At 44.0% G+C, this 25,150-nt stretch overlaps 1 protein-coding gene across 13 annotated transcripts in view; it reads right to left on the reverse strand.

Moving 5' to 3' along the window:
* PLPP4 (phospholipid phosphatase 4) overlaps positions 1-25,150 on the reverse strand; it is a 567,054-nt gene that overhangs the window by 198,258 nt on the left and 343,646 nt on the right. For 7 of the 13 annotated variants that reach the window (XM_082424831.1, XM_082424830.1, XM_082424829.1 and 4 more), the window contains exon 1: positions 19,879-20,346. The exons of the other annotated variants lie outside the window; for them this stretch is intronic. In XM_082424831.1, the coding sequence (XP_082280957.1) occupies positions 19,879-19,934 (56 nt within the window). In that variant the 5' untranslated portion in view covers positions 19,935-20,346. Of the gene's footprint in view, positions 1-19,878; positions 20,347-25,150 lie in introns of those variants that run through there. 13 annotated transcript variants of the gene reach the window in all.

Raw genomic sequence — 25,150 nt, forward strand, 5'->3', positions numbered from 1 at the left:
TTTTATTTCAGACGAGGCGTACCTTTTGTGCATAAAAAGTATTATGTCTTATGGCATGAGTGGGGGGTTGGGAGAGCAGGAGAAGACTAAAAGAATACAAACCAAAATGTTAACTCTGGTTTTCCCTGGGTTGTAGGATCATAAATAATTCCATTTTCTTTCAATTTTTTTCTCTCTATTAAGTTTCCTGCACTGAGCCTACATTTGTCTCATAATTTTAAATAATCATTTATTTAAAGTAAAAAGAAAGAAGTCTAGCAAAGATAACTTGTTTAAAAGCTGAGGTCCTGGAAGACCTCAGCTCAGAGGTAATGCAACCACACAAAGCAGCTAACCCCCAAGAAGAGATGGGACGTAACTGAGCGTGGGGTCTGCACATGGGGAAATAGGCATGACTCCACTAAGGAAAGCTTACGGGAAGGCTGTGCAGACAGCGGTGGGCGTGGGCCCTGGATGGGGGGTGGGGGGTTGCCGCAGTGGAGACCTGGCAAAAGCCTAGTGTGTGTCTGGACATTTAATCAAACGCACACAAGGCCACACTACCCCACTGCCACCTTTGCCGCCTCCCTGCTTGTTCCTACAAGAGGGACAATGACAGAGCCCAATGAGAGGTCTGCCATGCATCCCAGGGAGCTGACACAGTTGCAAACCCACAGGGCATCTCAGTGCAGCTCCTGGCCTTTTCTTCATTGTGTTTCTTCCTGGGGATGAAAAGTTGTCTTCCATTTAGTGACCCATGCTCTCCTGCAACTTTTCTTCCGAGCTTCTCTGTACATCTAAAGGACAAGCCTTGGCTTCTGTCTTCCTGTATGCAGGCCCAGGGGGTCCCAGCTGGAAGAGCTCCTTCCTCCAGTAGGTGAAAGTGTGACCTGAAGTCACCTCATCACAGTTACGTCATTCACTCAATTATTATTTCCTGAGCAGCTACTATGTGCCAGGTACATATCAGGGGTGGGAGAGAGACTGGTGAACACAAAACTCAAGGGTTCTCCTCTTGAGAAGCTTGTAGTCAAGTGGGAAAATGCTTTCATAACCCAAGGCCACACGGAGAAATTGCACCTGGACTTATTTATATTTGACATTGATTTGTACTTAGGACTTGACTCTATTCAGTGTTAAATCAAACCCGTCTCAATCCGGAGTGAGCCTTGCTTTCTGATTTCCTGATGTAAGCAAGGACTTGTGATTTCCAGCATAACCAGCAGAAAAACCCAGAGCGATTTTCAAAACACCTTAGAAACAAAAAAAAAATGACAATGGGAGCACTTCTTTCCTGAGCACAATCTTCACAAAGTTCTTTTCCCTTCTATTTTTCAAACTTGAAATAATTAAACTTAATCCAAAAATTATTCAACATACCTTAAGATTCTCTAAGAAGGAAAAAGAAAACCCTCAGGCAGTAATTGTAAGTGCTGACACAGCAGTGGGGAGATTTTTTTTTTAAAAACACTGCTCTCCTGGATTAATTCAAAGCAGACGGCTCACATTCTTGAGAAAATGAAAACCACAGTTCACACTTTAGGCATAAAGTACACAGATAATTAATCAAGCTTCTTCCGAGGCTCCCGATGCTTTTTATGTTGCCTATTCCAAGGCAGGCACTATTTTCCAACAATGCCTGCTGACACCGAGGGAGAGGTTCCACTTGGTCAAGAAAGAAACAGTGATTACGGTGAACTGAGACACATAATTCTTACAAACAAACGGCTCTCACAGGCAAGATAAGGTCAGGGTGATAAGAGGGCCATCACAGAAGAGCACAGAAAAAGACATTTTGCTCTGAAGACGGGGCAAGAAGAAGGGAAGGGAAATTTCTAGACGAGCACTTGCGAATATGACGATAGCGGCTTACATCTGTGTTGTGCTCCCTGTGTGCCAGGCACTGCTCTGCGAGTATTTATACCCTGTCAGGTTCTGGCAGGTACTATTTCTATCCCCACTTTGCAGATCAGTAAACTGAAGAAGGAGAGGTTAAAGTAACCCAAGCCAAGATGGAGGCAGCACTGGACGTCCGGCAGTCTGGGATCCTCAACCCTGGACTCGGGTGCACTACAGGTTTGTTGTGACCAAGATCCACGCCAGGCACGGTGGGCAGAAGGCCGCTGTGTGGGTGGCTTGGGACAAAGTAACCCCCCACCCAGCTGTAGCAGCAGAGCAATGGGAACAGAGAGCACAGCCCGGCGGGCCTGGCCTCCAATTCCACCTCCGCTACCTATACGCAAATGACCGCGGACACATCACTCCTCTCCCTGCATTTCACCCCCCAACCCCTGCAAAGTGAAGAAATGGCAGCACCCACATCATGCTGTACGGATGCGATGAGCCAATTACCCACAGAGCATAAGAACGTCACCTGGCACAGGGTAAGCACTCAAAAAGAAAGAAGCTGTTGTTTCTCATGGCAAAGCAGTTCCAAGGGCAGGCCCTGGGGCTGAAGAGCCAGCAGCAAGGTCTACCGAGAGGAGGGCACGGCTGGCCGCCGGCAAAGCTGCTCCCTGAGGTCCTCCACTCTACTTTGTCACCCTGCTCTGAGCGCTGCCATTCTTCCACCCAAGGCCTCAGCCCCAACTGCACCCCCGAACTCCTGGCAAGTCCTCTTGCACTGGCAGGTCCCCAGGCCAGAAAGACCAGTCCGGCTGTATCCCAATATCCACGGGCTCTGCTGTCCACCGGCGACATGACCTGGGCTAGTGAGGCATGTGGCATTCTTCATCTCTGTGTCCAGGGCCTGGCACAATGGGACACAGTCAATGTACCTCTGAGGCTCCAGGAGTGAAGGAATGGAGGGGATTGCAACGCTATCTTAAATGAGGGCAGTGGCTCCCTTATATGTCATCCACTCCTGCTCCCAGGACAAGGGAACTGGACCAAAGAAAGCTACGTGTCACCATCTACAGATACTCTGCCCAAGGTACAGATATTCTGAGTGTAACATGTGGTGCCCCCCCAGTTTTTAAAGCTGGACTTTGTAGAGAAAACACCTCCAGAAACACCCACCCCTGACCTTTAGGTTCCGTCCCTTGTCCTGACACTTAGAACACAGTCCACAGGAAGCCTCAGGACAGGCTGACCACGAGGAGCGGACACCACCCTCAGGCATGGCTGGCTCGTCACCTCATGTTCTTGCGGCCTGGGGACACCTTTCTCTCGCGCGTCCTGTGGAAGTGTGACAAGTACGTGGGAGGGAGCTGTCAGGACTTTTTTTTCCCAGCTTGATCGAGATATAGTTGACGTCGTGTATGTTTAAGGTGTGCAACGTGCTGGTTTGATAATGCATATACTGCAAAATGCTTACTGCAATAATGCCAATTAACACCTCCATCGTGTCACATAACCACCACTTCCTTTTTGTGAAGAGAACATTTAAGATCTACTCTCTGAGCAACTTTCGAGTATACAGTACAGTATCATTAACTATAATCACCATGCTGTACAGTAGATCCCCAGGATTTATTCATCTTATAACCGGAAGCAGGGGTGGGGTGGGGAGATGTCGGAAAAAGATGTTGCCCCTTTTGAGCAACGGTGTGTTTTGATTTAAAAAAAAAAAAAAGCAGCTCCCCCACTAGCTGCCCCACAGAGTCTGTAGAGAAACACAGCTGCATTCAAATGATCCTGACAGGATGGGGAAAAGACGATCCTAAATGCGCAGGACCTGTGCCTTCTTAGGAATAGAGGAAGTCACACGCTGAGCAGTCCCTGGGGCCACGAGTCAAGAGACTGTGGTTCTAGGTTCACCTCTGCCGCTGAACAAGGAGGGTCTGATTAACGCCCTCTGTTTAAAAAAAGAAAAGAAGGGGAAGACAGATGAGACAAGGTCTAGAGACTCTGCCAGGTCAGACACAGGGTAGAATATAATTCACTCTGTGGTGCCTTCTGGTAAAATGTCAGAGTTCCATTTGCTCAGTGTATGTCAATCCCCTTCATGTCCATAACTTCACTGAAGTTGTCAGGGTCATTTAATTACCAGAAAGCCTCACCACCAGTCTCTTCTCTTCCCCTCTCTACCCAAATCTGATGTAAATTGTTCCATCGCATTAAACACTCAATTTCAATGTTTCACTGAAAGCGCTCTCATCCCACTTATTAACAGCGTGACACTGGGTGAGCTCTTTAACCTCGCTAAGCCTTAGATTTCTCATCCAAAAATATGAAGAATTATAAAATTCCTACCTCATAGTATCGTTTGAAGATTTAAAGAGTAAATTGCCTTAGCACACTGCCTGGCATACAGTAAGTGGTCAATAAATATTAGTTACTGCTATCATTATTATCATACCATCTTCATCATCCCTGGAGCCAAACAACCCCAGTTTGCTATTTTTAGGAAACAATAAAAGGATATTTTGCATCAGGAAAAAAATCAAAGCATCTTTGTTTCTTGTGGTTTTTCATAAATAAGGTATTAATATTTTTAAAATCTAATTTAATATGTTCTCATTACATGACTGAAGATATTTTCACTGGTCCATAAGACTGAATTAAAACACCATACATCCAGAAAACCAACTATTTCCATCATTAAAGAAAAAAAAAGATATATGTGGGACTTCTATATAATTCTATCATCAGTATTATATACATTTAGTCAGAGCTAATATATTTAGACAAGATATCACAGAAAAGCAAATTCTGAGCCAAGTCTTGGAAAATAGGTAGGATTTTATTATATAGGCAAAGAAGAGGCCACTTACATGATGGCTCAGAAAACCATAAAAATATTCATGTGTGAAAGAATCAATTGGATTTTAATATAATTTTAAATATAAAAATGTAAACATTGTATCAAAGAAAAATTTGAAAAATGTTTTTTAAAGAGACATCTAGTTCAAGATGGCTAATTGAACCCATATATTTTGTCCTTCTTCCCTCTCAAAACCTCCCTAAAAAGAATGAAAAACATAAAATCCATAGCTAGGCTGAAGAGCCTCAAGGGGTGCCAATTAGCAAAGCAGAATATGAAAAAAATTAAGGAAAAGATAAAGCATAAAGCATATGGGAAGAAAATAATGGATGATACAAGAAATGAGATACATCCCTGTTAAGGAGTTTAGACAGAGAGGGGTACACAAAATTGAATGCACAAATTTCCTTCAAATCACTGGCAAACTCAGAAATTGCAACATGCAGGAGAAGACTACAAGGACCCCAATGGAAAGTAACAGTCACAGTCTAAAGAGTGAAGGAGAGACTTCAGCAGCTAGCTAGTGCTAGGAGATAGAGTTTGGAGTTGAAGTTTCCCCAAGATACATTTTCTCCTGAAACCTCAGAAGGGCCAAACCACAGGAGTAAGAAACACATCCTAGGACTAAAGGATGCACCCTAGGATATAAGGCAAAACCAAGATAGACTTATGCAAACACAGCCTAGAACCAAGGCTCCAAGGATTAAGGTGGCCCAACAGTAAATTAACTGCATGCAAGAATAAAACTCAACACTCTTTAGAGGACAGTAACAATCAAGCATCTCCACAATGTGTGACTCAGTGTCCAACATACAATTAAAAATTACTACACAAGCAAGGAAGCAGGAAAATGTGACCCATAATCAACAGAAAAAAAAAACAAACATAACCATGGATCATCCTAATGCTGGAAATAGCAGAAAAGGACTTTCTACTATAAATATGTTTAATTCTAGGGAAAGATGAAAAGAATAGGTGGACAGGTGGATAACCTCACAAAGAAACTAAAACTCTAAAAAAAGAATCTAAGGGAAACTATATAACTGAAAAAAATGAACATTTGAAATAAAACATTTATGACATGGGCTTACCTATGAGAAAAAATAGACACAGCAGAATAAAGAATTCGTGAATTTGAAGAAAAGTCAATAGATATTATCTTAAACTAAGTCACAGGGAAGAAAAATTTTTTTAAAAAAATGGAACAGATCATCCAAGGCCTGTGGAACAATATCAAATTGTCTGATACATGTGTAATAGAAGAACCAGAAGGAGAGGAGAGAGAGAGTGGGGCAAAAGAAATATTTGAAAAACTATGTTTTGAGAATAATTAAGTGATGAAGGACATCAAACCGTAGCTCCAAGAATCTCCACGAACCCAAGTAGGAAAAATACAAATGAGACCAACCCAGACACATCACAGCCAAACTACTTAAAACCAAAAATAAAGAGAAAGTCTTAAAATCAGCCATCAGGAAAAACATGTGGCATTTAGGAAAGTGACAAAAACAGGGGCAGCTGACTTCTCATCAGAAATAATAAAATCTATAAGACAATTCAAAGCCAACTCTGAAGTACTGAAAGAAAACTGTCTATCTAGAATTCTATAACCAACAAAAATATTTCAAAAGTAAAGGCACAATAAAGACAATTCCAACAAACCAAAGCCAAGAGAATTCATTCCTGGCAAACCTACCCTACAAGAAATGCTAAAGGAAGTTATCCAGGCTGAAGGGATATAATCCTAAAGGGAAAACCAAATATGAAAGAAGAAATAAAGAGTACTGGAAATGGTAGATATGTAGGTAAATCTATTTTAAAAATTTAATTTCTGTTAAAGCACATTGATTGCTAAAGACAAAATTTAAATATTTTATGGGACTTATACATAAAAGTGAAATCTATGACAATGTACCAAAGACATGGGGGAAAAATGCTTTTGAAAGATTTTTACATTGTATGTGAAATGGTGTAATATTGACTTCATGGTGACAAGTAAAAAAAGTGCATATTGTAATGTGTAGAGAACCTACTAAAAATTTTTAAGAGGTGAAACTAAAATACAATAAAGGAGATAAAGTGGAATACAGTAAGTCCTCTACATACGAACCTTCAAGGTGAGAACTTTCAAAGATGCGAATGTGCATTCCACCAACGTCAGGCGTGAGTGACATTGCATCTTGCCCTCTGTCTCCTATTGCTGACCATCCTTCAGCTATTACATCTCCCATCTCCCCTCGCTCCACCAGTCAGTAACTCTTCTTGCCTGTTCACTCGATGCCAGCCCCTATATGACAGCTGTTGTACTGTACTGCTGTACTTTTCAAGGTACTCTACTGTAAAATTAAAAATGTTTTAATTCTTTGTGTTTGTTTGTTTTTATGTATTATTTGTGTGAAAAGTATTATAAACCTATTACAGTACAGTATTATATAGCCGATTGTGTTAGTTGGGTACCTAGGCTAACTTTGTTGGACTTACGAACAAATTGGACTTAGGAACGCACTATTGGAATGGAACTCATTCATATGTAGGGGATTTATTGTAGCAGCAAGTGTTTGATTAGCCTAAAAGAAGAAAGAAAAAGAGGAACAAGAACAGATGGAACAAATAAAAATCAAATAGCAAGGTGGTAGGCTTAAACCCCACCATATCAACTGCATTAACTGTAAATGACTTAACCACTCCAATTAAATGGCAGAGACTGGCCAGACTGGGTAAAACTAAAAGATACAACTAAAAGCTGTTTACAAGAGTCATACATTAAACATAAAAATACTGATAGGTTGAAAGTAAAAGGACTGAAAAATACATTCTGTGCAGACATTAATCTCAAGAAAGATAATGTAGCTATATATTAATATTAGATAAAGTAGACTTTAAGATAAGGAATATTAACACAAAGATAGAAACTTCATAATAATAAAACATTCAATTCATCAGAAGGAAAGAAAATTTAAGAACACTAACTAGAAATGTAGACGTAGCAATTTGACTTCTAAATCACTAAAGGAAAAAATGGGAGGTAGCAAGGAAAACTTAAGCTATTCAGCTAAAGCAAGAAACAAAAGGGTAAAAAACACAGAAATGAAGCACCACTTAAAGAAAACAGAATAAGTTGGCAGCAATACGATGAAATATTAGTTATCTCAAAAAATGTGAAAGCTTTAATTACCCCAGTTTGACAGAGGGAGCATATCTTCACATTAAAAAGAACAAATTAAAAAGAACAAATTTAAAAGAGTGAGGATTTGAATATCACAGCTAACTTGCTTTAATATATTTAGAGGTTTGTACCCAACATACAGAAACTATTCATTATGTTCAAACTATGTAAATTTACAAAAATTTACACTGTATGTAAATTTAAAAATTGACTATGTATGTGGCCATACAGAAAATCATAAATTATAAAACATAGAAATCACGCAAAGCACAGCCTCTGATCTCAATTCAATGAAACTATTTTAGCACTATAATTACCCCCATATTTAAGACTAGGGAACTGAAGCACAGAGAGATAAAGCAACCTGCCCAAGTTCACGTAACTAGTAAATAGCAGATTAGTGCTTTGAACTCAGGCATCCTGGCTTTGGATCCTGTAGTCTAAACCACCATCCTATGTCCCTTCTCAGGGAGAAGGGGCCATTTCCCCTCAGATATCTCAATAAACTATAAAACTACAATAATTAAAATGTTATATTGAGCAACCAGGCACACAGATAATCAGAATAGAATTCACTTGCAATCCATGGATATATGGAAGCTTGTATGTGATTAAGATGTCACTGAGAAAACAATGTCTATTTCATAATTGACAAACCACAGGCAAGAAAAAAGTTAAATTCTCTACCTCACTCCATAAATTTTAAAAAATTCTCATACATTAAAGAATTAAAATTAAAGAATAAAAGTATACTAAGCAAAACAGAAGAATATTTCTGTTTTAGATGAGAAAGGACTTTCTAAATAGAAGAGAAACTCTGAAACCATAAAGGAAAAGACTGATATATTTAACTACATCATTAAAATGTGCACAATAACAGAAATTGCAAAGAAACTTAAAAGTCAACCACAGAGGAAAAGTATTTGCAACTTATGAAATAAAAGGTCAATAACTATAAGGAATAAAGCGCTGCTACACAGCGCTTTATTGGATAAAGGCAAATACAAGATATTTCACCTAAAAAAATACAAGGTCAATAACTATAAGGAATAAAGCGCTGCTACACAGCGCTTTATTTGGATAAAGGCAAATACAAGATATTTCACCTAAAAAAATACAAATTTCCAATACATGAGTGAAAAGATATAAATGTTACATTCTCTCCCATGGTATAAATATAAAACATTAATAATATCCAACATTGGCAAGAATGTCAAAAAATAGACACCTTTGAACTATTGGTAGAATGTAAACCAATAGTTTGGGTGGCAATTTGGCAGTGCCCATCAAAATTCAAACTACATGTGACCTTTGACTCAGAAATTTCATTTGCACAAGTTTATGACAATAGTACTTTAACAGGTACATTACAATATATGCACAATTGCCATGCCGTTTGTCATAACAAAAGATGAAAACACCCTATAACTCCTTGTACAGGTTAATCAGGTGAACACCACACAGCCAGCAAAAAGAACAAGTAGATCTACAGAGATAGAAAATATCTCCAAGATATCAATACATTAAGTAAAAAAAATAAACTACTATAGATAAAATGTGTTCTCAGTTTTTAAAATATATAAATATGTGTTTAAAAGTTTAACTTTAAAAAGTGAAGGGAATGGAATTAGCAGAGATAAGTGACGGAGTTCAGGAAAACTTACACTTTTTGTACTGTTTTAATATTTAAAACTATTTTATAATCTTAAAATAATGTTGAAGTGAGGAGGAGAAACACATTCATTCCCATCACATTCACTTTCGTGTAATCCTTTCTAATATTTGCCCAAATCAGATATATTTCCAATAGTCTGGAAATAGGATATATTCTGTATGGTGCTTTAACTGTTACATCATAAAATTTTACCCTGATTTTCAAAATGATTATTTTAATAGCTATATAGTATTTCTTTGTATCCATAATCTATGAAACCGTTCTTCAAATGTTGACTATTTGAGTTTTAATTTATTTTTATTTGACAAATATATTTACTTTGCTTTGTATGAAACACAGCAATGAACATCTTTATACATGAGGATTTAGGATTTTGCACTTTTTACATCAGTGTTTCAACATATTTTTTGAGTTCTAAGTCAAAGGACAGGAATAACTTTATGACTGTCTATGCATTGCAATATTGCTCTTCAAAACGGTTATGTCCTTTTACAATTCCACCTGCAGCATCTGATCATATCCATTTCACCTTGCCCATCCTGCATGTTAATTCTTACCTTCTGATTTTCCTTTAAATATTTTAGTTGATATGAAATATAGGAGGGTTAATTTTTGACACATTCCCACTTCAGATATTTCTAAAACAATCACAAAACAATCATCCAGTATCCTATCTAGGATATTTCATTAGCTTCTTTTTTTCCCCATAACAGGAAAAATCTAAATCAATTTTTCTAATTATGTGTGAAAGTAATAAATGTTTACTCTAAAATAATTACACAACAAATGGTATAAAGAAAAAAGCAAATATTATATAATCCCATCAGCCTGAAATAACCACCATTAAGATTTTGTTGTTTATCTTTATAGCTATTTTCTTACAGACATAGATACAAATTGATTTTATTAATTACCACATTACAGGAGCTTTATGCATACTTATGTAACCTGCTTTTTATCACTTAACAGTTTATGGATATCCTCCAAGCTAACAAATAGTTACCTACATTATCTACAAAACTACTTTCGGTGGCTGCATTCGTTCATTGTAGCCCATAAAAAGCTTGTGCTAATCTATATGCAATGTATTTTATTGTTTTTAGATGCATATTTCGCACTTCTATGGAAATCGAAGATTTAAACAAGATTGGTTATTTGTATTTTTGTTAGTTCCCTGTTCTGTCCACTGTCCTTATTATTATTTTTTTTTGGAAAAGCTCTTTTCTTCTCATACTGATTGGTAAGAGTTCTCTGTATTTGAGAAGCATTAACTCTAAACTCTGGAAATTAGGACAACAGTATCACTTCTTGGGGTGGCGGACTGCAAAGATTAAGTCATCTAGGGTGTGACAAGTGCCTAGTACAAAGCTGGCACCTGTTACTGTTGAAACTTGTTTCCTCTAACCAAGATGGAGAAACAGGTCTATTAAAGGATACCTACACATACACACATACCAACCACTTCTCTTTCTCAATGGCTTCTTGGACAATTATTCAGAACACTTTCCCCAAACTTCCTAAATCCCAGTTCCAGGTTCATCGCTGCTGTGGTGCTGAAAGCTACACTCATTATTATTATTACATTGTGACATTAGATATCTTTTGACCTGTATCTCGGCCTCCCCATAGGAAGGAAGAGAGACGGAGGAAGGAAAGGAGATTGGCTTAAACAACTACCATGTGTCACATATTACATACCTTCATCTTTAAGCCTCCTGGGCAGATATCTTGTCCCCACTTTACAGATGAGGAAGCCGAGGCACATCTTTACCATCAGCAGTCAGGACTTAACTCCAAAGCCCATTAGCTGACTTTGGTGCCATGCTGCCCACCCTGCTGCAGAGTAGGGACCCGGCTCTAGGCATCCTCATGTCATTCACCAGGGCCACCACATCCTTTACACAAAGCAACTGACCAACGAATGGAGACTAAAGCAGCATACAGACTGCAGCTCTCTTTCAGAATTTGAGACAGACAGAAAGAAGCCAAATCCTCTTTAAAAACCTCAGATGAGTAACCTAGCATTTCCACTTCTCAGGACATACTAATATGCCACAGGAATTACAAATATATTCATTAAAAACAAAAGCAGCATTATGCTTAATAGCCAAAACCATAAATAACCCATATATCCATAAATGATATCCATAAAATGAGTAAATGAAGAGGTACCATCATGCAATGACATGCTCTACGGCAAACAAAATTAACAAACTGCAGCTATGCACGACATGGATGAGTCTCAAGAGAAGCCGGGCACAAAACCCAAAAAAAGCCACAGAAAAAAGTACACACTGCATGCTACCATCTACACGGAGTTCAAAAATGCTGTTAGAAGAAGTCAGAGTGATGGAGACCCTCAGGGTGGCAGAAGGGGGCTCAGAGGGTGGAAGGTATTCTGGGCAGCTGTACAATTATGAATCATACACCTTTCTTTGTGTATATTACTTTTAGGTTGGACTAAAATGAAATTCCCGTTTCTGTAGGTCAAAACAGTCAAATATCAGCAATTTTATATGTTTCAAACTAATATTTCAATAAAAACTCTGGAAAAGGAGAAAGAAATGTCTAGCATTGATCAGCAGACTGCGCCCTCTCTGCAAACCAACCTAGAGGCTCCTGCAGCTTCTGACCCTGTTTCTTGCTCCTTTGTTTTTGCTGGAGACATAGTAACAACTTATGCCTCACCTTGGCGGGACAATTTTTCACAGTCACATATTAAAAGACTGTGATGAAGCCGTCCCCGGGCTCCACAGACCCAGCCCCTCCCAGCTTCCTGCTCACCCATCCCAGGCATCTCCAAGTCCTGTACGAATTCACTTCCTCACTGTGAACCAGAGTTTCTAATTCATCCACAGAACACTAAGATTATATGTTTTAAAGAAGCAATATTACTAAGATGATTTTCATATTTAAAAACACAATCACAGAAAAATAGAGGTACAGAGCTTTTCCAAGCCTTGTGTGGGTCATAAAAGGCATAATCTTTATAACTAATTGAGATAACTTTATCCAAAAGCTATGAAACTAATGATCTCCTTTTATGGTGTTATAAGCATTTATTTCCCTGTGGAAAAACATCAACAATTCTCAGAATTCTGGGTACAGCCGACTCATTTTACAGTGGCAAATAATATTTCAAACAGAAGGATGCTCCATTTATCAGATAACAAAGCAGACGCCTTCCCGGGCGGGGGAGAAGTGCTGGGCATACTTGGTCCAGCATGCACCAGCTGGGGGTGGAGGGGATGTCTGATGGAAGAACTGTCTGCACCGGGCTTCTAGCAGAACTCTGTATGATGAACACAGACTCAGAAGTAAATGATATGAACACAGCATTTTCCTTACACATTATCAAATGCTGTTAGGCTGATAACATTTCTGATTCAATGTCCTAGAATCACTGTTGTAAAAGGCCAGCAATTTGTCACCATTGAGAAGCTACAGGGCTGAGATACCCCCTAACACCTTCCATCAGACAGACAGCAGCCCACGCTGAGAAATGGGGGTACAGCTCACTAAATGAACTCATGGGAAGTTACATACCTCACTTTGGGGGGCTAAAAGGAATCATCTGAAATATATTTAAAGGAGTCTATTATTGTATAGAAATCCTGTAGTAAATCATTTGTAATAAGAGTATCATTAGCTACCTATGGCATTTCTCTTTAGTGTATATTATGGTTTCATCTTAATAAAAGGATAATAATAATCACATTACCATTTGTTGAGACTCTTCTCGTTTAATACTCACAAGGCTTACATCCATGGATGCAGTTAATACTCCTATCGAACAGACGGAGAAGCACAGACTGAAGCAGGATAAATACTTTGCTAAAAGGCTCACACAGCTAAGTGGAAAAACCAGGATTCAAGCCCTGGTAACCCAATGCCAGAGGCCATGACTGTGACCACTACGCTACACTGCCATCCTTAGACACTACATATAAGTAACAGGAATTCACAAGAGTGGGAAGAAGACACCTAGTTGTTGGTATATGTACCGTAGGCACTCACAGCACCTTATTTAATAAAACCCAATGAAGTAGGAACTATTCCCACTTCCCCCATGAAAAAACTGAGGTTCAGAGATTTTAGGCAACTTGCTAGTTAGTGGCAGAGCCAAAATCCAAACCCAGACCTTCCAGCTCCAAAGCCCAAGGTCTAACATTTACACTTTGCCTCAAACAACTCTCTCTTTCTAGAGAGGGAGCAAAATTATTACAGGTGTATTAGTTAGATATAATAGAATAGATGTTTGCTACTGGAGCTAATCAGTCCCCAAAGGCAGAAAGTTTCCTTCTGTTCCACAGAGCTTACCTCCAATAGCAGCTGTCCTGCTGTTGGCATCTGGCAGTCTGCCATCTCAACACAGAGCTCTATGCTCGCCATCAACAGAGAAGGACAATGACAGGCCACTGAACGGGAATGATGTTGCCTCAACCTGGAGGTGACACCTGTCACTCTTCCCATGTTCCCTATGGTCCCACCTAAAGGCAGGGGTTTGGGAACGTTAGTCTTTTGTGTAGCCAGAAAGGAGAAAAGAACTAGAGGCGACCCTTGACCACAAGAGGGTCTCAAGCTACTGTAAACTGCACATCAGTAGTTCCCAAACGTGGTGGAGAGAAGGATCACCTATTGAAAATGCAGATTCCCGGGGCTCCACTCCATAGGTTGATCCAGTTAAGTCTGAACTGAGCCCCAGGTAATCCAGGTGCAGGTGGTCAGCAGACTGCCCTTCAGGACGCCTTGCTCTGGATAGATGCAGAACGCTCAGAGGTCTATAAACACAATCATCAGAAACTGAGTGCCCTCTGGGGAGCTCTCCCGAGGTGCCGACCACCCAAGGCCCAGGTGGGAGAGTGCGGAAAGCAAAGAAGACAGACATGCAGACTCCAGACGTGTAACCTGCACAGAAGGCGGAATAAACTGTGGGCTCCCGGAGAGCACAGAGGGGCCCAGCAGCAGCGCCAGAGCTGTGCACGGTCACTCCCAGAAGGAAACGGGGCCCAGGTGCCCAAGGGAACTGTCGTTTCCCCCCACTGGGCATGTATCTGATCACGGTGCTTTTTTGTTTCAAACTTCCCAGGGCTCCCCAGTGAGTGCCTACAAGGGAACGTCCACACTTCCTGACAGGGCACTGAGACCATCCGCGTTCTTGTTCCAGGATCACTTCCTGCCCCTCTTACCACCCACACGTTGTGCTGAGGCCACACGTGGTGACCTGATCCCACCCAAAATGTGCCTCCAGGCTTCTGCTCCAGGACACTGTCTGCAGGAAGGTCCTTGGGCCCAGGCGCTCTGCACCTACCATGCACTGCTCAAGACTCAGGTGAGAGAGGTCAGCTCTAAGCAGCCTTCCCTGGCACCTGTCTCCTCCTTGTCATTCCTCCTGGGACTAATTAATTCCTCCAAGTAAAACTCAGCACTCTGCTCCAACTACCATAACCATCCCCCCTCTAGAGTCTTAAACTGGACTCTGAGGGGTAATGAAGAAAGATCTGTTAGCTACAGTCGATATTCCAAAAATCCTCCTGACAGCCAGGGCCCTCGAGCAAGTCACCTGAACCGGCTAAAGTGCCAAGTTTCCTTGTGTCTGTTTGGAATTACACATACTAAAGTTTACTAATGATAGAGAAAGAAAATTACTACTACAACTGCAGGCACTTAGAAGAGGCCAAATATGCATCTGCCGACTGGATGGGGAGGCAGGGGGATAACAAATAGTGGTGCCTGGTGTGCTGGCTCTGCCAGGCTTCGAGCTCCTTGGAGGCACCTGGCCTTCAGTCCCCAACCATCCCCGGCACCTGCACAGGCCTCCTGCATAGGAAGTGCTCAAAGAAGGATGCTGGGTGGATCTGAGGTGAGGCAAACGCTGTTCCCTGAGCAGCCTGGCATCCTAAGCAGACCCCCAGCTCCTGGAAGGACATGTCAGACAGGGAGCCTCCAGGAACCACAGGGAGGGAGAGAGAGAAGGAGGGAGGGATGGAGGGACAGAGGGAGAGATTGAAGACCCCAGGTCCTGCCTAGAGGCCCCTTTGCTCTTACTTGGGGACTGCGGGCAAGGCAGAGAGAAGGCACACCCGCGGGCTCCTTCCGTCCTGCTGCCACCCAAGACGCCAGCAGAGGTTCTCTGAGTGTTTCTCCACCTGCTAAAGCCAGCACTGGACCTTTAGGCCCACATGCCTCACAGCACTAAATTCAGCCTCAAAGCTACACATCATAATTTGATTTTTCCTAAACATTGATTCCTTAAACCAATTTATTTCCTTTTAGGTTAAACTTTATGTGCCAGCCCTGATTTTCGTTACTCGTTACTAATTTTCTTCTCAGTGGTTTGAGCTTCTCAGGCAGGACCAAGTACTTCTTGGGTGCTCTATGGAGAGCGTCCCATGGAAAGCCTCCTCTTGGAACCCTGAATCATCAAACCTTGGCACTAAACCTCGTCTACAGACAGAGAACAAGTTCCTTAAGAGAACAAGGGAAAGCAGATATCCCTACTACCTATGGATCCAAAAATGCATTGCATTAGCACTAACCTCACATCTCTGGGAGCACGTGGGCACTGGGTGGAGGAAGTCTACTCTTATGAAGAGCAAATCTGATCAGAGAACAGGTGCATCCACAGATGATGTTCCCCCAGAGGCACAAGTTTGCAAAGACGTAAGGTATCCCCCCCCCAAAAGATTATTCTCTTATCCTGAGAAATAAAGTAGCTATACCAAGCAAAACCAGATAGTATCAGCTAAGTTGGACCCCACAGCTGAGCAACTGGATTCGGCTTGCCCAGAGGGACTTTCTAAGCCTAATGGAGTGAAGCCCTGCCACTGAGACCACCACCTTCATGAGCAGAGGGGAGTTCAAGCCACTGAAGCTTGCCATCAGACCAGCACCGGCAAAAGGAAGAATGAAACTCCCCCCAAAAGTCAGCCTCTGTCATCTCGCCAGAAGCTTATCTGAGAAAACAAAGGGTCATCTGTATCTGTGTGCTCCAAACCGGTTCTTCCGGAAGTCGTTATCTGCCTGATGATAACAGCATCTGAGCTTCCAAGATTCCCAGGGAGTCTTGCACAGATACCAAAGCTGGTCTTTGCAGGTAAAAGAGCCACAGTTGGACTCACTGTTAATATTTCCAATTTGATATGAAACCAGGGAATCATCCAAAAATGCCATCAGTGCCCAAGAGTATCCCTTTGGGTGATAGCAGATCCCCCAGTAAGTAATTAATACAAAGGGGAAGTTTGGAGAAAAGAATATAAACTGCCTGGTTTTTACATAACATCCTTAGAGGAAGCAAGAAGCACATAAAATGATAATTATCAAAAATTCCCAGTGTAAGGGCAGACACTATCAAACTCTTAGAGGAAAACATAGGCAGAACACTCTATGACATACATCACAGCAAGATTCTTTTTGACCCAGCTCCCAGAGAAATGGAAATAAGAACACAAATAAACAAATGGGACCTAATGAAACTTAAAAGCTTTTGCACAGCAAAGGAAACCATAAACAAGACAAAAAGACAACCATCAGAATGGGAGAAAATATTTGCAAATGAAGCAACTGACAAAGGATTAATCTCCAAGATTTACAAGCAGCTCATGCAGCTCAATAACAAAAAAACGAACAACCCAATCCAAAAATGGGCCGAAGACCTAAATAGACATTTCTCCAAAGAAGATATACAGATGGCCTACAGACACATGAAAGAATGCTCAACATCATTAATCATTAGAGAAATGCAAATCAAAACTACAATGAGATATCATCTCACACCGGTCAGAATGGCCATCATCAAAAAATCTAGAAACAATAAATGCTGGAGAGGGTGTGGAGGAAAGGGAACACTCTTGCACTGTTGGTGGGAATGTAAATTGATACAGCCACTATGGAGAACAGTATGGAGGTTCCTTAAAAAACTACAAATAGAACTACCATACGACCCAGCAATCCCACTACTGGGCATATACCCTGAGAAAACCATAGGTCAAAAAGAGTCATGTACCAAAATGTTCATTGCAGCTCTATTTACAATAGCCAGGACATGGAAGCAATCTAAATGTCCATCGACAGATGAATGGATAAAGAAGATGTGGCACATATATACAATGGAATATTACTCAGCCATAAAAAGAAATGAAATGGAGGTATTTGTAATGAGGTGGATGGAGTTAGAGTCTGTCATACAGAGTGAAGTAAGTCAGAAAGAGAAAAACAAATACAGTATGCTAACACATATATACGGAATCTAAGGGGAAAAAAAAAAAAAAGAAAAAAAAAGGCCATGAAGAACCTAGTGGCAAGACGGGAATAAAGACACAGACCTACTAGAGAATGGACTTGAGGATATGGGGAGGGGGTGGGGTGAGATGTGACAGGGTAAGAGAGTGTCATGGACATATATACACTACCAAATGTAAAATAGATAACTAGTGGGAAGCAGCCGCATAGCACAGGGAGATCAGCTCGGTGCTTTGTGACCATCTAGAGGGATGGGATGGGGAGGGTGGGAGGGAGGGAGATGCAAGAGGGAAGAGAAATGGGAACATATTGTATATGTATAACTGATTCACTTTGTTATAAAGCAGAAGCTAACACACCATTGTAAGGCAATTATACTTCAATAAAGATGTTAAAAAAATATATATATATAAAAAAAAAAAAAAATTCCCAAATCCACTGCATTGACCATTCATTATATATTTGTAAACGTCCCGTAAATGTTTGGGGGGATGTTTGAAGGGATATCTCAAAACAATACAAATATTTACATATTATTGGACCCTTTTTTTATCTGACAATTCCCAGCGGCAATCAAAAGAGCCTGCCTCACTTTATTTCAGTATTACTCACACAAACATTGACCCAACAAATGGTAAATTATTCTGTGCACTGAACACTATGTTATCATTTCTATCACACAATAATTTAGTGAGGCTTAGCCTATCTGCCAATTGGAAACTGTCCCCAACTGACCACAAGGCAAGTACTAGTTTTAATGTATATTCCAAAGGTAGAAAAATAGATTAAGAGGAGGGAAAAGTGTTTTCTGTTTTCCCAAGTGCATCAGGACCCACCCGAAGTTCTCCTTCCTTCTTCCCACTGAGTAACACTAGTGTTGAGTCAGAAGCTAGGAGAGGGGTCTTTTCTGCATCTGGGGGAGCTCACGGCTTGTTCTGGTGGTGTGAATAAACACTCTAGATGAATTTAGCCCCTCGTAAAGAAAAACATGCAAGAAAGGGCATTTCTTTGTATGAGTATACCCTGGGCTGCACGGAATAGAAGTCATCTCACAGCCTCCCACCTGCCACCAAAGACTCCGTATTCGGAGCAGAAATCCAGAGAGGGGCCTCCTGTTTGGAATAGCTCAGTGGGCTTTAAAAAGAAAAAAAGTCAAATCCAGAAAGTTCATGCAACTTAAATATGTAAAATGTGTCTGAAAACAGCCATGGGCGCAGGAGGAGAGAGAACCTGACCCCCTAACGGAGGGACAAGTGTAGATGTGGGTACCTAGGTGACAGGAGATGATAGGAGGCTGTGAAGTGGGTCTGAGCTGGTGTTCTGGGCTTGGATCTGAAAGGCAGAGACACGACAGGGGCCGGGAGGCGGGCGGCGGGTCCCCGGGGCGCACTGGGGCTCAGATGTCTCTGAGAGAACCTGCGCTAGCGCCCTCTCCGAGACCGCTCTTTCCGGGCACCCGCTGCTCGGGGCCCCACCGGGCATTCCGCTGCTGCCCTAAGCGGATACGGACTCGGCACAGAGCTCCGGGCGTATGAAGCCCGCACCCCAGGCTGCGGCCCCGGACTTCCGAGCCTCCGCAGCAACAGTTTTCCAGCGGGAGAACTACGGCAAACGCCTCCAGCGAAAACACTCACCCGGACCCGCGGCGCCAAAGCCAGGGACGCGCACGCGGCGGGCAATAAGCGATGTGGCTAGGAGCGAAGGCTGCAAACGTCGGGCTCGGAAGATCCCACACAAGGAGAAACTTCCCGAGGACGCCAACGAGGGTCGCGTCTGCGTCCAGGGAGGCAGCCAGAATCCCCCGGCAGGTGGTGCGGAGCCGGTGAAAGGCGCAGGCGAGGGGACCCGAGCGGCGGCCGGAGCCGCTCCCCGGCGCGACGCGGGTGTCGGGAACAGGTCTCAGCCTCGCGCACGCGGGTCCCTTCACGCCCAGAGTCCCAGGAGGGAGACCGGGAGGGTCTCTCCTGGTCCCCTAGGACATCACTAGCGCGGAGAGGGGCCCTCGAATCCAGGCCCCGGCGGGACGCAAACAAACTTGGGGCGCCGAGACGCTCGGTCCGTGGATCCCCGAGTCCATGCGTGCGCCCCCGCCCGCGGCGCGCCACTACTTACACGAAGACCCCGAAAAGCAGGGCTCGGACCCCGATCTCGATGGCCAGTTCTCGCATGGTGCGGCCGGAGCAGCTCCCGCGGCGGCTGCGGCTGGTGCTGTCCGCGGCTCCCCCGCAGCTCGGCCGGCGCCGGCTCTCCAGACCCGGGGCGGCGAGGGAGGCGCGCTCCAGGCAGCGGGCGGGGGCGGGGAGCGGGCGCCCGGAGGGGCGGGCGGGTAGCGGGGAGGGCTCAGCCCAAACCTCCTGCCTGAGGCTCCGGGGCTCAGGGACGCCGCGCTGGCCGCTCCCACGCTCCCGGCCCCGAGCGGAGGACGCCTCGGGGACTCCCCGCTCCCCTGCGCTGGGCACCGCCTCCGCGTCCTGAGCCCTCGCCGTGCGCTCGCGGCCAGGCTAGGGGAAGCCCGGGGAAGCCCGGCCGCCGCCGCCGCCTCCCCTGCGCGCTCCCCGCCAGTGGGCGGCCCCTGGGCTCGGCGCCCGGGCAGCGCGCGCCCTGGGCTCTGCCTGCGGCCCCTCTGCGTCTCCTCGCTCGGCCTCTGACTCTCGCTCTCGGGTGTCTAGCTCCCTGGCACACGCACGCACGTGGGCAGGTAGTAGGAGAGCGCTTTGGGAATTCTCTCCGGCTCCAGACAGCACTGGCACTCACTGTTCGTGCCAGCCAGCTCTCCCTCCCATCCGTTTTCTGCCCTTCCTACATCTTTCTAACCTGGAATCATTTCTTTTTTTCTAGGAAGTTCCCCCGAGATTACTCGCAGGCTTTGCTTTGCCCTCAGGAAGAGCCAGCCAGACTCCAGGGTCCTGGCACAGACTGAGCAAAGGCGAGCCTGACTCCTCGCCATGCCACCAGCGCCAGGCCAGGGGACCCCTCCCGCGCAGCCCCCAGCAGCTTTGGACCGCGCTGTGAAATGTGAAAAAAAGAGACTGGCACAGTCCCTACCCTGGCGGTCAGTGTCGCTCATCGCTGACACAGCACTGTCATCAGCACCTGAGGCAGCAGGGGCTGCAAGGAGGACCAGGAGCCTCATCCTCAGGGTTCAGAGTCAAAGGCCAGATCCTCACCGGTGACCTGGGGGTCGGGACCTCAAGCCAGAGCCCAGCGAGGGTTAGGCTTTGCTTTCCCATCACCTGTCAGGACTGTGTATATTTCTCAGAATTTGCACTTGTCTTTATTAATTTAAACCAAATGGACATTCAAGATGCAAAACTCATATTAACCATAACCATTAGGTTGTCTCTGGGGAGCCCAGATCTCTTCTGGGTTTTGTGAGCTGGGAAAATGGATTCGAATGTGGTTCCTGGGAATGAGGAGCCATAGCTCAGCCTCAGACAAGAGGGCGAGTAGGAAGAAAGAAGACCTTAGGAGGAGGCCTTAGGCATCAGCAAAGGGCAAAGAGACCCTGCCTCCAAAGGGACATATGATGGATCCAAGATTCCTGAGCCAAGACATCTCAGGGTCTAGGAAAGAGAGGCAGACAGATGAGGAACAATCCTGGCTCTGTGTGGAAGGAACTCCATCCCAGAAGCCCCAGAGGCAAGAACTGTATCTAGTTAGCTTGTCACTGTATACACAATGCCTGGCACACTGTGCTTGGTAAGTATTTGGTGAATGAATGAATGACTATATAAATCAGTCACGTGGGGTGTCAGATGTGGATAAAGTAGGAAGGACTTGGAGGAAGGAGGTGTGGGTCTGTCTCCTCTGTGCCTTGGGCCCTACAACTACCCTGGACACAACTGGACTGGGTTGTGGTGTAGGAGAGCCCATAGTAACTCAGTGAACTCCAATGACCCAGATCCGAGACTGTCAGGTGGCCAGGTTCCAGATTACTAACAAGAGCCCATGATATTAACACATCACTTACCTATAAGCATCAACTGAGCACAGCCTCTGCAAAGCCATGTGTTGGGTGTTAGGATTCATAATCCAAATCTGCCCTCAAGGAGATAGGCAGACAAGGAACCATGAAGAAACATTAAGGAACTATGCAAAGCAGTACCAATCAGTCCCAAAGGAGTGCTTCAGAAAACTGGATCACTCAGAGATCAGGGTTGGAGTCATTCCTTTGGTCTGGGGTGGCCAAAGCACAAAGCCTTGTCAAGGAGAGTTGGTTCTTAAAAGGTAAAGGAAATTCCAAGTGAGGGCAAGAGCACAAGTAGGTGAAGGGGGCAGAAGGTGGAAGGGGTTTGGAGGGCAGAGTGGATTGACCTTGTGGCAGAGCTGAAGGGTGGACCAAGGTTAAATTCATGGTGGAGACCTAATTGTGTTGGTCCTGCCCACCAGGGACTGTTATCAAGATCACAGAATTAGGGACTTCCCTGGTGGCGCAGTGGTTGGGAATCCACCTGCCAATGCAGGGGACATGGGTTTGAGCCCTGGTCTGGGAGGATCCCACATGCTGTGGAGCAACTAAGCCCGTGTGCCACGGCTGGTAAGCCTGCATTCTAGAGCCCGCGAGCCACAACTACTGAGCCCGCATGCCACAACTACTGAAGCCCATGCACCTAGAGCCCGTGCTCCGCAACAAGAGAAGCGACCACAATGAGAGGTCCGCGCACTGCAGCAAAGAGTAGCCCCTGCTTGATGCAACTAGAGAAGGCCCGTGTGCAGCAATGAAGACCCAATGCAACCAAAAGTAAATAAATAAAATTGATTCTTTAAAAAAAAAAAAAAATCACAGAATTAGAATCTTTGTGCAACATTTTCTTGATCATTTCTTGCTTGTATTAGAGATGCCTAGAGAAGGAGTTTGAAAAGGCATGTGACCTCACTGCTGCCATCATGAAGAAGTGACTTTGAAACACAGATCTAAAGAGTTGCCCAGTTCAACGCCCCATCTGATGCTTGAACTGATTCTGTGCTCTCCCCACAACGTGCTCATCCTGTACGTATTGGAAATCCTGCCACTGATAAAGAATTCACCCTTGAGGGAGCTTGTACCCTCTTCAGACAGCTCTGTTGAAATCTCTTCCTTATAGGGAATTACAACAAAACGCCGTCCTGTAACTTACATCAGTGCATTAGTCCTGCCCCACCTGCTCCCACCCCCTGCCTGCTAGCTGCACAGAACCAATACAGTCAGAACTTCTGGGGTGCCAAGGAACAGATGGCTCAACCCAAATTCATTTAAAAAAAAAAAAGAAGAAGAATTTGAAAGTTCAGGGGAAGATCAGGTTTCAGGCACAGCTGGATTCAGGATCTAAGCAATGTCACCAGGACTTGATTCTTTCTACCTCTGCTCTGTCTGCACTGTATTGGCTTCAGTCTTGGGTTCCTGGTAGTTACAAGATGATTGCCAGAAATCCAGCTTTCCATGCTCTCAGGATCAAATTTAGTGGGAAAGACCTCTATCTTGATGCCAGCAGTCCCAACAAAAGTGTCACTGAATGTCATTGGCACTGCCCAGCCCTGAAGCGATCACCATGGTCTGGGTATCATGATGGCTTGATTGTCTCAGGCCTGGGTCACATGCTTCATCCCTAAGCTGGGAGTGGAACCTTCACCCAGAGCCCCTGAGCTGAGAATGGGAGAAAGTGGACCCCCAAATACAGGGCTGATGCTTTGGAGGAGGGAAAATGTTTGAGGTAGAGCAAACTAACATAGGCCAGGATACCCCCTTCCATGCCACAACCGTGCAGATTGCAGAAAACTAGCGTGTTTCCCTGAGTTCTTGTCCTGTCCCTCAGTCTTTAACCAGTAGAAGAGTTATCCACTATAAGGCTGCCCTGTCTTTGCTTTGTCATGCAGACTTACAGAACTGCCTTTAAACAAAGCTTCGATGTCACCCAGAGGCTCCTCTTCAGCTGCCCAGTCTCTTCCATCTCCACCCTTTTGGCAACTCTGTCATCTGCTCTAATAATCCCCTTTCTTGTTTACCAAAGTCAGCTGTCAAGGGAAAACTCTAGCCTTGTTCATTACATAAACCTGGATCAGGATATTCCGTGGTGTGTCTGTCTGTCCATCTCTCTCTCTCTCACAGAGAATTTATTATTTAAGCCAGGTCCCTCTTGAAGGGCAGTCCCCGTGAAAGGGACTAAAGATGCCATCCTCGGTGTCCCAAATCCCACAAAGCGGGAGGCCACTCCCATGGGTGTGGGGTGGCCAGCTCCAGCAGCTGTCTAGCTGTGAACATGTGCCAAAGGGTAGAGACCTTCGAAGTGCCATGGTGTTGCAGCAGCACATACATGAGTGGACAAGCGAGTGAAGTAAAGCAGGTTAGATAAAGCAATCCAGCCAGGTGGCCAGCTTGGCAGCCCCTGCTGGGTCTTCAGAAGACTCCCATGGAACGTGATGAGTTCTCTAGAGAAGGAAGCATGGGTCAGAGGCTCTAGCAGTCTCAGAAACGTTCTATCATAAGAAAGAAACATGCCAATCCCTTACCAAGATAAAGTGAGCACCGTAACTGTAAAATGTGAGATTGATCTTTGAAAAATCACTTCAGAATGTAGACACTCGAATGGGTGCAGCTTCCCTCAATGCCTCTGTGGCTGCACACATTTTCAAAGTGCTACTTGGGGAAAATCTCTCATATTTCATATTGAGCTTATGCACATGCCAAGAAAATCACCCTCATCCCTTTGCAGTCATGCCTCTGCTGTTGGATTTTTTCTTTAAATTCCCAAATGGTATTGTCCAGTATGATGACCCCATATTGATCAGATTTTTGGCTATTTCTAAAAACCAAAGCCACTTTCAGAAAACACAAATTTGCAACAATTTCTTATTATGTCATTTCCAAAAGTTATACTTTGTATCTCAATGATACCCACCTAGCTGCTCTAAGAGTGTGGCCTGGAAACAGGTAGCCAGCATGGTGATCCTTCCCTATGGAGACCCACACATCCAGGCTTTCCACTGTGGTTGCCTGGTATGAACTTGCTGATGTGCCTAAAACACCAGGGATCAAAGAGGAATTTCAGAAGAGGTCATCAAGTTCAACTTGGTTCATGAATATCTTCCACAAGGGTCTCAATAAATATCTGTCTGCTTGAACACCTCAAGGGATGAGGAACTCACTCGCTGCTCATTCCATTTCTGGAGAGACCTATTGTCATTGACGTTTGAGTAGAAACAGACTTGCCTGTAGCCTACATCCATGGCTCCAAATTGTGCTTTGGGGACCACACAGAATATATTCAATGCCTATTCTTCTATGTTATGGCTCTTTAATTATTCTACAACTGGAAAGGAAGAGAGATAGAGATAAGAATGGAGGGAGAGACAGAGAGGAAGAGACAGAGTAGGTCTTCTCTTTTCCCAGTTAAATATTCTCAGTTCT

This window comes from Balaenoptera physalus, assembly GCF_965194825.1.
Source record: "Balaenoptera physalus genome assembly, chromosome: 14".
Taxonomy (NCBI): domain Eukaryota; kingdom Metazoa; phylum Chordata; class Mammalia; order Artiodactyla; family Balaenopteridae; genus Balaenoptera; species Balaenoptera physalus.